The following is a 16,336-nucleotide window of genomic DNA, read 5'->3' as shown; positions in this document are numbered from 1 at the left end:
ACGACATATTAAAACTCATAATACAAACTATGAACTAAAATTCAAAAGCAAAAAAATAGGTGCAAAACCTAGATCAAACAGAGATAGAACAACAATAATGCACACCAATGAAATTGTCTTCACATGTCAATCAATAATACCAGCCTTCTCAACACAACAAAAAGAGACAAAACAAATAATTAACAACAATGGTAATAATCAAAGTGACAATTAGTCAATTAAATATATGAAATTTCCCAAAAAGAGAACACTACTACTTAGTTTATTACATATATCCAAAAAATAATAGAAACATCACTTATCCAGCACATATCGGTTTTTCACCGTCTATCCCTTGCGTATCCCCAATGTATCTGAAAAGTATCGAACAACTGTTTTTTTTTTAAAAAATTAATCTTCGAATACTCTTTCGATACGTATCGGAGCGTATCGGTCAGGTATTGGTACATGATACATATTGGATACGGTACGTCATCTATTTTGAAGTATATTTGCCTCAGAGATCATTAAACATCGTTAAAAACGTAAAGGATGAATCTGCGAACAAACTCATAACATACAAGTAATGACACACAACGACAAAATGCCTACAAATAATATCATAAAATTGAAGTGACTGGAATACCCATGTCTTCGAATCTGCAATGTTGACGCCTAAATCATCGATTGAATAGTTGATCTTGCAATAGGAAGTAAATGAACATCGCAACAAGACAGAAAATAAAAAAATATCGCACAAGACGACTGACAACACATTGTCGCACTCAGACGACAAAATAAGAAAGAAAAATACGTAGATATATCAGAAAATCACTTATTTATATTGAAATAGAGAGAAAAGAATAAAAATAAGTGATTTCGCGTCAAAAATGACTCAAAACCACCATGAATGAAGAAAATGGAAGAGAGAATCTAGAGAGAGAAACTAGAGTCGTAGTTTGACTATATGCATTATTCACATAACATACTTTGACCATATTTTTCTACTATTATGTAAAGACAAATGATAGTAGATAAGATGTTATTGGATTTGTCTCGATGAATTTTATCAAAATATCAAATTTTTAAAAAATTTGGCATTACGTAATTAAAAATATTAAAGGTAAAAATGTGCAATTACATGTGTACAAAAGTAAAGAGATGATTAATATAATTATGGATATAGATTTTCTCCTTCCATTTATTCAATACATCCTCTTTATATCTAGCCTTTTTCTCTCTAACTCATTTTGTCCTTTTGTTGGTAGACGAAGTGACAAGCACCACCAGAATCATATACACAATTGTGATGTTGTGAGTTTGTATTCAGATGAATGCGTACAACCTAACAATATCCATATTATGAGTTGAGTTAGACTTTACGAACAAATGGGTTTGTTTTTTTGTGCATGAGAGGAAGCATCAAGGAAGGAGAGGGAGGAGAGAATCTGAAGTCAGCCTCACTTTCCCTTTAAAGCTGTGGATCACCTTTGGTCTTGGGAGTTTTTATCACAATTCGTATTCTGTAGTTTGGAGATCTCCTCTCTCTTGTTTATTACTTCTACTTCTAGGTGAGTATCCCCTTTATTTTTCTTCACACTAGTAATACAATGCCAAATGTCAAGTTAGCAAATATATATAACTATTCAACTAATTAAATTGTAGAATTAATTTCCAATGTTGACTGCTACTTGCTGTTTGTTTTGCTTACACTACTGGATACTAAAATATCCAAGACTTCTATCATTTTTTTGTAATTGTGAACATTTTTTAAAAATGAATAGTAGTTTGTTTGATGGAGTAAGTTTTTTTGAAAAAGTCAACATAAAATATACCAATAGAAGATCCAAACCTGCACCAACAAGAAAAAACAACATAAACACTAGCTAAAGCACTGAAGATGATTTATCCACCAGTGATGAAGTTAGTTAACTTTGGTTGTGAATTTTTTTGCTTGTAGTCAACATGAGTTTTTTTTGTTCTTTTTCTTGTCTATGTGTAATGGCTCATTATTGGCTGACAATTTTGTTTTTTCCTGTAGATAGGAAGGCAGTAAGGGAAGTAATGGCCTCCAAGAGAGATTGTTTTGACATCTCTGGACCCTTACATCTAACTTATGTAAACTGGTAAGATCTATCAGAAAAATCTTCCACTTTAATTTTTTGTGGTATTTATAGTGGTTGTAATTTGTAAACCATACCGTAATTGAAGACTGTAGTATATATGATCCGAAACGTGATAAACATCAAGACATCTGAAAATTTAGTCCCTGAACTTTTTTTAGTCATTGTAAATATACAATTTTTGTTTTTAGTCATTGCAAAAAAATTTGTTTTTTGTCCTTGCAAATTAAATATAAAACTTTTTGTTTTAATCCTTGATGTTGTGTTTTAGTCCTTACAAAATTTGTTTATATGAAATTGGTCCAAATAATATTCATTGTATTCCCTGCAAATATTTTACGAGTGACGTAGATCAATTTCAAATATAAAAAAAAAATATATATATAGGACAAAAACCAATACTCTTGTCATTTGCAAGTATCATAGCATATAAATTTTTAGTATTGGTATACTAGTTGACTTGCTTGACTAAGAAATAGTTTGAATTCTAAAAGTTGCATTTAAAATTGAAATGTTTTTTTTGCTTCTTAGAATTTACATATGAATTTAATATTACAAAATAAGATTTCATCTTAATTATACATTCAGGGATGATGCTTGTGATCGAAAGTCAGTAGCTGCTAGTTTGGTCCAAGGTGTTTACATTCTGGAAAAGGATCGGCAAGAACAACGAGAAGCTCCCAATGCTCTAGCACTTCCTTGGTGGACATTCTTCCATTTTCAGCTGCATCATACACTAATTGATGATGTTGATCACTCCATATTTGGTGCAATTTATGAGTTCAAGCCTCCATCATCACTGTGCAATGACACCTTACATAGAAGTCCGCGTTATGTAATTGCCTTTCGAGGGACTATTAAAGAACCAGACACATTAATACGCGATTTCCAGTTGGATTTTGAATATTGTAGAAATGGACTTCATCGAACTTCACGGCCAAAAATAGCCATTGAAGCTGTCAGAAACATGGTGGCTAGTGTAGGTGGTTCGAAAATATGGTTGGCTGGTCACTCCCTAGGATCTGGAATTGCATTGCTTGGAGGGAAAGCTATGGCTAAGAATAGCATATTCATCGAGTCTTTTCTTTTCAACCCTCCATTTCCATCTGCTCCAATTGAAAGAATTAAAAATAAAAAGTGGAAAGAAAGGCTTCGAGTCGCTGGCAGCATGTTAACAGCAACACTCGCGGTTGCTACAATGGATATAAAAAAACTGTCCTTTGATTCTTTTACTGCTTTGTCTGCTTGGGTTCCATGCTTATTTGTGAATCCATGTGACGAAATCTGTTTGGAGTATGTCGGTTACTTTGAACAGAGAAGAAAAATGGAGGACATTGGTGCTGGAATCATTGAGCAGGTAGCAACACAAAACTCACTAGTTTCTCTAATGATGAATGCGTTTGGTAAGGAACCTGAAGATTCTGAACCTCTACATCTCATTCCTTCAGCTACTCTGACAATTAACCACACTCCTACTGGAAATTTCAAAGAAGCTCACGAGATTCACCAGTGGTGGAAACCAGACTTACAGTTGAAATCCGAACTCTACAAATACTAGTAGTTCTTCTAGTTATTGTACTCAAGTATGAGCAGAAAATGCTATTTAGGTTTGAAGTTGTTTGTGTTAAAATACACTTTTTAAGTTGTTGTAACTTAGAATAATTTTGTTTTGACAAAATAGTGGTTAACTTTGCATTGGAAAGATGTATGTGCTTGAAAAGATGTTTGCTTCGACATAAGTTTATTACACATGAGAATGGTCGAGATTCCAGCAATTAGAGAAAAATTTCTAATATTTCCTTCTATTGTTTCATGAATCTTCCATGAGAAACTCCTTTCTCAGTGATTTTTCCCTCAAAACTCGCAAACAAAGCCTTAGAGAATGAATAATCAAGTGTTATGAATGGGTAGTGTCGCAGCACTCCAGTTCGGGGATATTATAATGTACACAAGTAAAAAACAAAACGTCAGCTTTAAATCACAATCTGTGAAAGCATTTATACAAAATCTCATTTAGATATTACCATTCTAGGTATAAAAGGGATCAGATTTGTCAATGAATCACCTGGGTACTGATCAGAGGAAAAATAGAAAAATAGCAACTGCATCAAGTCAAACATCTGAAATATTTTGTAAAAATTGCTCAAAATCAGCTCCAAGATAGCCAATGGAAATCATATCTTCAAGAATCTAGCGAAGAACATCCAGCAATAACAAAAATAAAAAAGACTCAATATCTGAGTTATTGTTTAGATATATAATATTATCACGGTGTAATCCTTTTTGGGTCACGTGGAAATAGTGATGTCATGCGAATATTATCGAGGCCACAGAAGAGCATTACAACACGCTCCAAGCCTGCGCCAAAGCCACCATGCAGTGGTGCACCATATATGGAAATTATCACACATTTAGTTATCTGATAGACAATTTTTCACCAGAAAATAATAACAACAATAACCTAGGTTCGGTAGTAGAGACATCCTAAGCATAGGTATAAGAGACACTCAATGCTAGAGGTAGATGTGATGATAAATAATACCTGAAAGCATCAATGTAATAAGATATGGTATCGACATTGATACCACAAGCCTGTGCACGTTCTTCTAACAATTTTGGTTCGTGAATATGCTGAGCGCCTGAAGTTATCTCCTCACCTAAGCGACAACAAATATATAGAAGTTCAAATCAAACAACTATAACAGGACACTTGAGATTTAATGGAAGTGCTAATACATTCGGAGAAGCATGACGGTTGAACAAGACGTGATGAGTTAAGTGCGCTATAGTGTCATATCAAAGCATTGCATAGAAAAATAACTTGTTGTATCTTCATACCACGGATAAAGACGTCAAACCAGTTACCGTAGTTTTGATCATCAGAGCAAGGCATTGTATAGAACGGCCTTACAGCCAAAGGGTATCAGTGAAGGATAAAGAACTCTGTGTCATGCCTATAAATAGAACTGAAATCCAAAATCAATTTTACATAATAGCTCATAACAATAAATAAATAATATTTAGTAGTAAAATATTAAGGGAATTACTTTTCTAAAACTAATTGGCCTAGTTTCCTTTCAACTTCAGTATTTCCTGCAAAGCAAAATCATTAATAGATGCAAGACAAGCATGCAGTAAATTTCTATCAGCCTTATAGATCATAGTTAAAATAAGTTCTTTTCTGAGTCTTAAATGATTCAACAAAAAACTTTACTCCCAGAACTATCCATAGGAGAAAAATTAGACTAGAAGACTTCGGAGGATGGCCTCACAGTCACACCCTAGGACAGAACATTGGGAGCCTAACCAAATTCCAGTTGGTTTTACCAATGAAATGTTTTCTGAAGACGGCATTTCACACATGCCAGCATCCTTTACAGGACTCCAAAATGTCAATTTTAATTGGCAAGCGTGCAAGACTATTGTATAGATTGAGAATGGGGGCAATGATACAATTAAAATGACTAGACAAGTATATCAGATTCTTCAATCATCAATTCAAAAATAAACAAACTATATATCAACCTCCATGTGACAAGTGCCTGTTTTGGGCCTAGCCCTACTGCTGTTCATGAAATATGGTTTGGTTCGACTTAAGATTATTTTTGATTTTAGTATGATAATCTATAAGATTAAAATGTTCACGGGCTACCTCTTATCAGTACCTTAACTCCCTCACCTCCCACCTTCTAACTCAGCGTCGTGATAAAAGACTAAAGGTTTGAGCTTCATTGTATCACATTTGTTTGTTTATATACCACTTACAAGTTGAATAATTTAGAAATTTTTAGCTTACCTTGAGCATCTCAATACCTTCTTCATATGTAAGCCGCAGAGTATTTCGCAGGTACTGCAGATTCACAGGGTTATGGTCAGATCAAAACAAATAACTATGCATTCAATTAACATTAATATTACTCAGCAAAAAGCATGTAAACAATACTAAACAAATCAACTGAACAATATGCAATAAAAATTAACATTTATATTACTCAGCAAAAAGCATGTAAACAATACTAAACAAATCAACTGAACAATATGCAATAAAACATGACAAAAGACAACAACAAATCCACTACATAAGATCAACTATGATAATTCAAAAAAAAGTACCTTTAGCGGTTCGAATGGGTACTGATTCCTCACAGCTTCAAGATCTTTCTTACATTTCTGGTTCAAACAATCAAATATAGCAACAAACAATTTATCAACTATATCCATAATCTACCAGATAAAATAAGACAAATCATCAGTAAATCAGGTTATGTCCCTCAACGATTTCAAACACACAAAATCAGCCAGTGTGACAGATATACCTCGAAATAGTGGCAGTCAATCCGCATTTCAGCATCAAAACCAGTAAACTCACACAGATGCCTGTGAGTAAAGGAATCCTCTGCTCTATACACAGCCCCGACCTCAAAAACACGGTTAAAATCACATATTGCCATTTGCTTGTGAAGTTGAGGTGACTGAGCCAGGCATGCAGGATGCCCTTTGTAATTCAGTTTAAAAACAGAAGCTCCACCCTCACTAGATCCATTAACCAACTTTGGAGTGTGAATTGAAATGAAGTCTTCGGCTCTTAGAAATTGTCTGAATGCCTGCCCGAAAATACAATCAAAAGTTATCGAGATGATTCAGCATAGCATCACACACAAAATACATTTCTTAAGCAAGTTTCTCTGTATGCGTTTATTCCAGAAAATATAATAAACATGACTCAACAGTAAATAAACAAGTAAAGAAAGAAACTCATCAGAATAACATTGGCAATTGAAATTGAATTAAAATGCTTTACATCTTCAACATTATCCGCAATATGGAAAATTCCTTGATTAGCTGGTGTTCGCAAATCAATTACTCTAAAATTCAATCGCTTGTCCTGATTCACGCGAACAAGTTGTTTGCCAGCCTGCATTCATCACAAAAAAAAAAACCATCATCATTCACATAAATGGAAATATCAAAATGAACACAAAACATGTACAAAAATGATAAACTGAATCTATTTACGCAAACATAAAAGAACACAAATCTTAATCAGTATGGTTTTGAATTATTGATCCGAATATAGTTATTGCTTGCCACAACTAACGATGAACAGTCGGTGTAATGTACCTGACTGGCCCTGTCATATTCAGCTTCATTTCTAGAAGCATCCTCAATTTGGAAGGGTAAAACTGGATCAGCCCTACTCACACAATACAATTTATAAAACCACACAACACAATACCATCATAACCCTAAACAATACAACTCACAAACTCCAAATTCAAATTTTCATAACATTGCGAAATTAGAAACCCTAAAAAACTAATAAAAACCTGCTGAGTGGTGCCTTTAATAGGAGCAGCCAGAATGGAAACAACGCCATGAACGTCCACCACAGACTCACGGCTAAGACCTTTTGCAAACTTCACCATCTGCTCACTCACAGAATCTGGCTGAGTTTGCACCAAGCACTGTACAGTTTCAACATTTTCTCTGAGGACTAAAAACGCCCTCTTCTTACTCACTGGTCGTATAGTTTGTACCCTCCCACGAATTCGAACTGAATTATTCACCAGTGAATCATCAAGTGCTTCAACCTGGGTCCCGGGGACAAGATGGACCGGTGTCTTCGATTGCAGATAAGATTCCTAATACCTTGTTTTGTCTTGTAGTGCGACATTGGTGCTGAATCACTACTTTAACGATCACATGATTTGTACTGTATTTCTAGATGGCGTGATTTGATCATTGTATGAGAGATATCCTTTGCGTCTTAGTTGAATATAAGTTAAGGCACAATATTGCTCTAGATGATCGCTCTTACCTTGATACAAATAATGTCATATATGGTTTCTCGATTCCTTCAACTGATGATGTTTGGTGTTGACTTTGACTTCCCAAATCATCTATGTTGCTTAGAGAACAGAACACCCAAACAATCATGTTTAGGTGTCCAAACGGTGGCAACGAGGCATATACAAAGCTTATGTTTTCTTGTCCAAATGGTAAAAATATTCTATACAAGGAAGAAAACACATCACAATATCAATTGTTCTCAAATATATCGTGATCATAAAAACTCAAAATTATATATAGGTCTTGTTCTTCAAACCAGTTGGTTTAACAATTTACACACACAAATAAAAACTCAAAATATAATTACCTATTTTAGTTGAACATTATTTTATTATAAACTAGTTACAAACCCGTGCTTCGCATGGGTTCAATAACACATTTGATAAAAAAATTGTTCGGAAGGATAAATGTCGAAATTACGGAACATTGTCATTCATCGTAAAATATTTATCAAATCATTAGAAGAGTGCATATTTAGTTTGTTATGCGAGGAATTGAACATAATATTGAAGATGAAAATAATTGGAACCAACGAAGGAACCAATAATGTGTAAATTACGGTTACATATTAGCCTAAAATTATAAGAGGGAGTGCCACTGTTATAGATTTTTTCAAAAGGGATTACTACCTATATTTACATCAGACAAAGTCAAGCAAAGAAGTAGCATCGCTAAGTCAAGATAATCTAGTCTAGCATTAGAACTAAGGCGATTTGTCACAAGTGTGGACCATGAACTTTGAAGATCTATTTGGGAACGACTTGAATGTGCATATTTTTAGGTGGCCTCTCTATATTAAAGATTAATTTACCGTCTACCTCTAATTTTCTTTCCTAGCAAAAGTTGAACCATTGGCCTCCTAAACACTTTTCATAGCTTGCTCTTTAAGCGGTTATCAAGCGACACATGTACCTTTTTTGAGCTTGGCTGTCAATTAGTGTTATCGTTTTCCGCTTTCCTCTGAGAATTGTCCTTGATATCTCATTGGGGAAGTGCTAGGAAAGAAACAAATTGCAATGTAGTATAATTATTTTAAGGTGACAATAATAAAAGGCTACATCAAATTGTTTATTTCGTATGGGTTGAATACTGTATTTTTAAAAAACTTTGTTATAAAAGAGAAATGAGCAAATTAAGAGAAATAACTGCATCTTTCTTAGAAATTAAGAGCCTAAAATAACTGCATCCAAGGTGTTTACATTCTGGAAAAGGATCGGCAAGAACAACGAGAAGCTCCCAATGCTCTAGCACTTCCTTGGTGGACATTCTTCCATTTTCAGCTGCATCATACACTAATTGATGATGTTGATCACTCCATATTTGGTGCAATTTATGAGTTCAAGCCTCCATCATCACTGTGCAATGACACCTTACATAGAAGTCCGCGTTATGTAATTGCCTTTCGAGGGACTATTAAAGAACCAGACACATTAATACGCGATTTCCAGTTGGATTTTGAATATTGTAGAAATGGACTTCATCGAACTTCACGGCCAAAAATAGCCATCGAAGCTGTCAGAAACATGGTGGCTAGTGTAGGTGGTTCGAAAATATGGTTGGCAGGTCACTCCCTAGGATCTGGAATTGCATTGCTTGGAGGGAAAGCTATGGCTAAGAATGACATATTCATCGAGTCTTTTCTTTTCAACCCTCCATTTCCATCTGCTCCCACTCCCTAGGATCTGGAATTGCATTGCTTGGAGGGAAAGCTATGGCTAAGAATGACATATTCATCGAGTCTTTTCTTTTCAACCCTCCATTTCCATCTGCTCCAATTGAAAGAATTAAAAATAAAAAGTGGAAAGAAAGGCTTCGAGTAGCTGGCAGCATGTTAACAGCAACACTCGCGGTTGCTACAATGGATATAAAAAAACTGTCCTTTGATTCTTTCACTGCTTTGTCTGCTTGGGTTCCATGCTTATTTGTGAATCCATGTGACGAAATCTGTTTGGAGTACGTCGGTTACTTTGAACAGAGAAGAAAAATGGAGGACATTGGTGCTGGAATCATTGAGCAGGTAGCAACACAAAACTCACTAGTTTCTCTAATGATGAATGCGTTTGGTAAGGAACCTGAAGATTCTGAACCTCTACATCTCATTCCTTCAGCTACTCTGACAGTTAACCACACTCCTACTGGAAATTTCAGAGAAGCTCACGAGATTCACCAGTGGTGGAAACCAGACTTACAGTTGAAATCCGAACTCTACAAATACTAGTAGTTCTTCTAGTTATTGTACTCAAGTATGAGCAGAAAATGCTATTTAGCTTTGAAGTTGTTTGTGTTAAAATACACTTTTTAAGTTGTTGTAACTTAGAATAATTTTATTTTGACAAAATAGTGGTTAACTTTGCATTGGAAAGATGTATGTGCTTGAAAAGATGTTTGCTTCGACATAAGTTTATTACACGTGAGAATGGTCGAGATTCCAGCAATTAGAGAAACTTTTCTAATATTTCCTTCTATTGTTTCATGAATCTTCCATGAGAAACTCCTTTCTCAGTGATTTTTCATTTAGAGAATGAATAATCAAGTGTTATGAATGGGTAGTGTCGCAGCACTCCAGTTCGGGTATATTATAATGTACACAAGTAAAAAACAAAACGTCAGCTTTAAATCACAATCTGTGAAAGCATTTATACAAAATCTCATTTAGATATACCATTCTAGGTATAAAAGGGATCAGATTTCTCATTGAATCACCTGGGTACTGATTAGAGGAAAAATAGAAAAATAGCAACTGCATCAAGTCAAGATAGCCAATGGAAATCATATCTTCAAGAATCTAGCAAAGAACATCCAGCAATAACAAAAATAAAAAAGACTCAATATCTGAGTTATTGTTTAGATACATAATATTATCACGGTGTAATCCTTTTTGGGTCACGTGGAAATAGTGATGTCATGCGAATATTATCGAGGCCACAGAAGAGCATTACAACACGCTCCAAGCCTGCGCCAAAGCCACCATGCAGTGGTGCACCATATCTGGAAGATCACACATTTAGTTATCTGATAGACAATTTTTCACCAGAAAATAATAACAACAATAACCAGGGTTCAGTAGTAGAGACATCCTAAACATAGGTATAAGCGACTCTCAATGCTACAGGGATATGTGATGATAAATAATACCTGAAAGCATCAATGTAATAAGATATGGTATCAACATTGATACGACAAGCCTGTGCACGTTCTTCTAACAATTTTGGTTCGTGAATACGTTGAGCGCCTGAAATTATCTCCTCACCTAAGCGACAACAAATATATAGAAGTTCAAATCAAACAACAATAACAGGAAACTTGAGATTTAATGGAAGTGCTAATACATTTGGAGAAGCATGACGGTTGAACAAGACGTGATGAGTTAAGTGCGCTATAGTGTCATATCAAAGCATTGCATAGAAAAATAACTTGTTGTATCTTCTTACCACGGATAAAGACGTCAAACGAGTTACTGTAGTTTTGATCATCAGAGCAAGGCATTGTATAGAACGGCCTTATGGCCAAAGGGTATCGGTGAAGGATAAAGAACTCTGTGTCATACCTATAAATAGAATTGAAATCCAAAATCAGTTTTACATAATAGCTTATAACAATAAATACATAATATTTAGTAGTAAAATATTAAGGGAATTACTTTTCTAAAACTAATTGGCCTAGTTTCCTTTCAGCTTCAGTATTCAAGTCACCAAAAGGCTCAATTTCTACTCCAACTTCCTGCAAAGCAAAATCATTAATAGATGCAAGACAATCATACAGTAAATTTCTACCAGCCAATTAGATCATAGTTAAAACAAGTTCTTTTCTGAGTCTCAAATGATTAAACAAAAAACTTTACACCTAGAACTATCCATAAGAGAAAATTAAGACTAGAAGACTTCGGAGGATCAGCTCTCGGTCACACCCTAGGACAGAACAGAGGGAGCCTAACCAATTTCCAGTTGGTTTTGCCGATGAAATGTTTTCTGGAGACGACAATTCACACATGCCAGCATCCTTTACAGGGCTCCAAAATGTCAATTTTAATTGATGATTTTAGTATGATAATCTATAAGATTAAAATGTTCACAGGCTACTCCTTATCAGTGCCTTAACTCCATCACCTCCCACCTTTCTAACTCAGCGTCGTGATAAAAGAAAGACTAAAGGTTTCAGCTTCATTGTATCACATTTGTTTGTTTATATACCACTTACAAGTTGAATAGTTTAGAAATTTTTAGCTTACCTTGAGCATCTCAATACCTTCTTCGTATGTAAGCCGCAGAGTATTTCGCAGGTACTGCAGATTCACAGGGTTATGGTCAGATCAAAACAAATAACTATGAATTCAATTAACATTTAATATTACACAGCAAAAAGCATGTACGCATACTAAACAAATCATCTCAACAATATGCAATAAAGCATGACAAATAACAACAACATATCCACTACATAAGATCAACTATGATAATACAAAAAAAAAGTACCTATAATACAAAAAAAAAGTACCTTTAGCGGTTCGAATGGGTACTGATTCCTCACAGCTTCAAGACACTTCTTACATTTCTGGTTCAAATAATCAAATATAGCGACAAACAATCTATCAACTATATCCATAATCTGCCAAATAAAATAAGACAAATCATCAGTAAATCAGGTTATGCCCCTCAACGATTTCAAACACACAAAATCAGCCAGTGTGACAGATATACCTCGAAATAGTGGCAGTCAATCCGCATTTCAGCATCAAGACCAGTAAACTCACACAGATGCCTGTGAGTAAAGGAATCCTCTGCTCTATACACAGCCCCGACCTCAAAAACACGGTTAAAATCACCACATATTGCCATTTGCTTGTGAAGTTGAGGTGACTGAGCCAGGCATGCAGGATGCCCTTTGTAATTCAGTTTAAAAACAGAAGCTCCACCCTCACTAGATCCATTAATCAACTTTGGAGTGTGAATTGAAATGAAGTCTTCGGCTCTTAGAAATTGTCTGAATGCCTGCCCGAAAATACAATCAAAAGTTATCGAGATGATTCAGCATAGCATCACACACAAAATACATTTCTTAAGAAAGTTTCTCTGTATGTGTTTATTCCAGAAAATATATTAAACATGACTCAACAGTAAATAAACAAGTAAAGAAACAAACTCATCAAAATAACATTGGCAACTGAAATTGAATTAAAATGCTTTACATCTTCAACATTATCCGCAATACGGAAAATTCCTTGATTAGCTGGTGTTTGCAAATCAATTACTCTAAAATTTAATCGTGTATCCTGATTCACACGAACAAGTTGTTCGCCAGCCTGCATCCATTACAAAAAAACATTGACATTCACATAAAGGAAAAGATCAAAATTAACACAAAATAACATGCACAAAAAAAAGATAAACCGAATCTATATACAACAAACGTAGAAGAACACAAATCTTAATCAGTGTGGTTTTAAATTATTGATCTGGAATATAGTTATTGCTTGCCGTAACTAACGATGAACAGTCGGTGCAATGTACCTGACTGGCCCTGTCATATTCAGCTTCACTTCTAGAAGCATCCTCTATTTGGAAGGGTAAAACGGGATCAGCCCTACTCACACAATACAATTTAGTTACTTGAGTTTCCACCTATAATGAAGAAAACCACACAACACAATACCATCATAACCCTAAACAATGCAACTCACACTCCAAAATCAAATTTTCATAACACTACGAAATTAGAAACCCTAAAAAACTAATAAAAACCTGCTGAGTGGTGCCTTTAATAGGAGTAGCCGGAATGGAAACAACGCCATGAACGTCCACCACAGACTCACGGCTGAGAGCTTTTGCGAACTTCACCATCTGCTCACTCACTGAATCAGGCTGAGTTTGCACCAAGCACTGTACAGTTTCAACATTTTCTCTGAGGACTAAAAACGCCATCTTCTTACTCACTGGTCGTATAGTTTGTACTCTCCCTCGAATTCTAACTGAATTATTCACCAGTGAATCGTCAAGTGCTTTGACCTGGGTCCGGGGGACGGGATGGACCGGTGTCTTGGATTGGAGCTCCTCTAATGGGATGTTGCCATAATTGGTGGCTAAGGGGTCTGCTGAGAGATTAGAGACAGAGGTAGTAGCAGCGGCGGCCATTTGTTGCCGATGTCGGAGCTTTACCAGCTTGGCGGCTTTTTTACTTATAGATTCTGATGATTCCGACGATGATGGTGCTGGTGCAGGCTCTTTGCACTCGGGAGATGACATTGAAAAAGACTGTGGAAGTTCGATCGTACTGGACTGACAGCGTATTCTCTTCGATTGTGGAAGCAAAGATATAGTGAAGTTGAGAAATCAAGCTTTGCAGGCTTTGGGAGTATTCTGTTTATATATTTGATGAAAGAGTCTTGCTCCCGAAGGCACTGACGTCTTGAGCCTTGAGCCCCAAGAAGTTCCAACAAGCATGAATCTTATCTTATCTTATTTACTAAAGCTTAACCCGTAAAATAACCCTAAACCTAATTTCTTCCCCCCATTTTTTCATCCACTTTTCTAAGCTATTGGATCTTGCGCATTTAGGCGCCATTCAATTTTAGCCATTGATCATATTATATTTATCTCTTCTATTTTCCGAAACAACTATTTCGTATTTATCTATTCTATTTTCCGAAACAACTATTTCATATTTATCTCTAATTATAATTTTGGTCATATCCAAAATTTGTTATCAATTCACTTAAATCCGAAATTTGTTTTCCTATAGTTTTGGCCATCCGAATCCTTATTTATTAATTAACCTAACAAATTTCCCTTTCAAAAAAAAATAAAAATTAACCTAACAAATTTCATTCGTATCCTCCTTTTTTTTTTTTGAAACAAATATTTTCTACACTTTTACGATTGCAATTTAACATAACAAATTCCATCTAAAAAAATGCATCGCACAAATTTTATTCTTATCCTCGCCTTTTTTTTATGAAGCAAATATTTTGGTTATATATACGAAGCCCTAAACCTGTTTATATACGAAGCCCTAAACCTGTTTCTCTCAATAAAAATAAACCCTAAACCGTGGTAAATGCTTAATCCGTAAAGCTAACCCTAAACCTAATTTTTCCCCCCATTTTTTCATCCACTTTTCTAAGCCATTGGATCTTGCGCATTTAGGCGCCATTCAATTTTAGTCATTGATCATATTATATTTATCTCTTCTATTTTCCGAAACAACTATTTCGTATTTATCTCTTCTATTTTCCGAAACAACTATTTCATATTTATCTCTAATTATAATTTTGGTCATATCCGAAATTTGTTATCAATTCACTTAAATCCAAAATTTGTTTTCCTATAGATTTGGCCATCCAAATTAACCTAACAAATCTTATATAATAAAGCTTAACCCCTAAAGCTATTTCTAACCCTAATATTTTTCCCCCCATTTCTCCCTCCACTTTTCTGAGCCATTGGATCTTGCACATTTAGGCGCCATTCAATTTTAGCCATTGATCATCTTACTTAATTAATGCTAGCCGAATTTTGTTATCAAGTTTGCTATAATTTTGGCCATCCGAATCCTTATTTTTATTTTTATTTTTTTGAATTCCTATCCCCCTTTTTTTTATTCCTATCCTCCTTTTTTTACGAATCCTTATTTTTTTTTTAATTCCTATCCTCCTTTTTTTTTTATTCCTATCCTCCTTTTGGCCAACCGAATCCTTATTATTTTTTTTAATTCCTATCCTCCTTTTTTTTTTATTCCTATCCTTCTTTTTTTTAAGCACATATTTTCTACACTTTTAAGTTTGCAATTATTTAACATAACAAATTCCATCTAAAAAAATTCATCGCACCAATTTTATTCCTATCCTCCTGCCTTTTTTTTTATGAAGCAAATATTTTCTACCCTAATCTATTTATCTATAAAAGTTAACCCGAAAGCTTATTTTAGCTCTAATTTAAACCTAAACCCTATTGCTAAAATTTACTGTTTTAACCCTAAAGCTTAATTCCGATTTGTTTAACCCTATTAACCCTATTTTTTTGCAAGCCAAAAATCGTATTGTTCCTAATCGTTTCCTACTAAACAGATAAACATAAAAAAAATCACTCCTATTAACAAATTGTTCCTATCCACTCCTATTAACAAAATATTATTAACAATAAAAACAACAAATCTGTTGCATATCCACTCTTATCTGTCGCTACAGTCCTTCTTAACAAATTCCACTCCCATTTATCTGTTGCATATCCACTCCTATTTTTTTGACAATACAGATCGCTCCAACCTTTGTTAACAAAATTAACAAAATTTTCTTGCATTAATTTCGGTCATTCCTGCCAACTACCCACTGATCCATTAAACATTTAATGTGGCCTTCCATATCTCTCCTTGCAGCAAGTGAATTTGTATTC

The 16,336-nt window shown here is 34.7% G+C and overlaps 2 protein-coding genes and 2 pseudogenes across 2 annotated transcripts; 2 read left to right on the top strand and 2 right to left on the bottom strand.

The window, feature by feature from the left end:
• The first annotated feature begins 1,242 nt into the window (after positions 1 to 1,242).
• On the top strand, positions 1,243 to 3,895 carry LOC146920640 (GDSL esterase/lipase At4g10955-like). Its single transcript, XM_085710734.1, has 3 exons — positions 1,243 to 1,550; positions 2,021 to 2,105; positions 2,691 to 3,895. The coding sequence occupies exons 2-3, from the start codon at positions 2,044 to 2,046 to the stop codon at positions 3,658 to 3,660; spliced, it is 1,032 nt and encodes a 343-aa protein (XP_085566860.1). The 5' UTR covers positions 1,243 to 1,550; positions 2,021 to 2,043; the 3' UTR covers positions 3,661 to 3,895.
• Positions 3,896 to 4,241: 346 nt separating this feature from the next.
• Positions 4,242 to 8,621, bottom strand: LOC146920639 (aspartate--tRNA ligase 2, cytoplasmic-like; annotated as a pseudogene).
• Positions 8,622 to 9,130: 509 nt separating this feature from the next.
• LOC146920638 (GDSL esterase/lipase At4g10955 pseudogene) lies at positions 9,131 to 10,226 on the top strand (annotated as a pseudogene).
• A 482-nt stretch (positions 10,227 to 10,708) lies between these two features.
• On the bottom strand, positions 10,709 to 14,328 carry LOC146920637 (aspartate--tRNA ligase 2, cytoplasmic-like). The gene is made up of 10 exons (XM_085714089.1): positions 13,691 to 14,328; positions 13,460 to 13,570; positions 13,138 to 13,251; positions 12,650 to 12,940; positions 12,447 to 12,557; positions 12,181 to 12,234; positions 11,593 to 11,672; positions 11,384 to 11,499; positions 11,088 to 11,202; positions 10,709 to 10,940 (listed from the first exon to the last, which is right to left on the bottom strand). Exons 1-10 carry the CDS (start codon positions 14,189 to 14,191, stop codon positions 10,814 to 10,816), a joined length of 1,620 nt encoding a protein of 539 aa, XP_085570215.1. The 5' UTR covers positions 14,192 to 14,328; the 3' UTR covers positions 10,709 to 10,813.
• Between the last annotated feature and the right edge of the window lie 2,008 nt (positions 14,329 to 16,336).

The sequence above is a fragment of the Medicago sativa genome, chromosome 5, assembly GCF_051527215.1.
Source record: "Medicago sativa cultivar Bolivia chromosome 5, Bolivia_mono, whole genome shotgun sequence".
NCBI classification, from domain to species: domain Eukaryota; kingdom Viridiplantae; phylum Streptophyta; class Magnoliopsida; order Fabales; family Fabaceae; genus Medicago; species Medicago sativa.
This window is presented reverse-complemented; position numbering and strand designations above follow the sequence as displayed.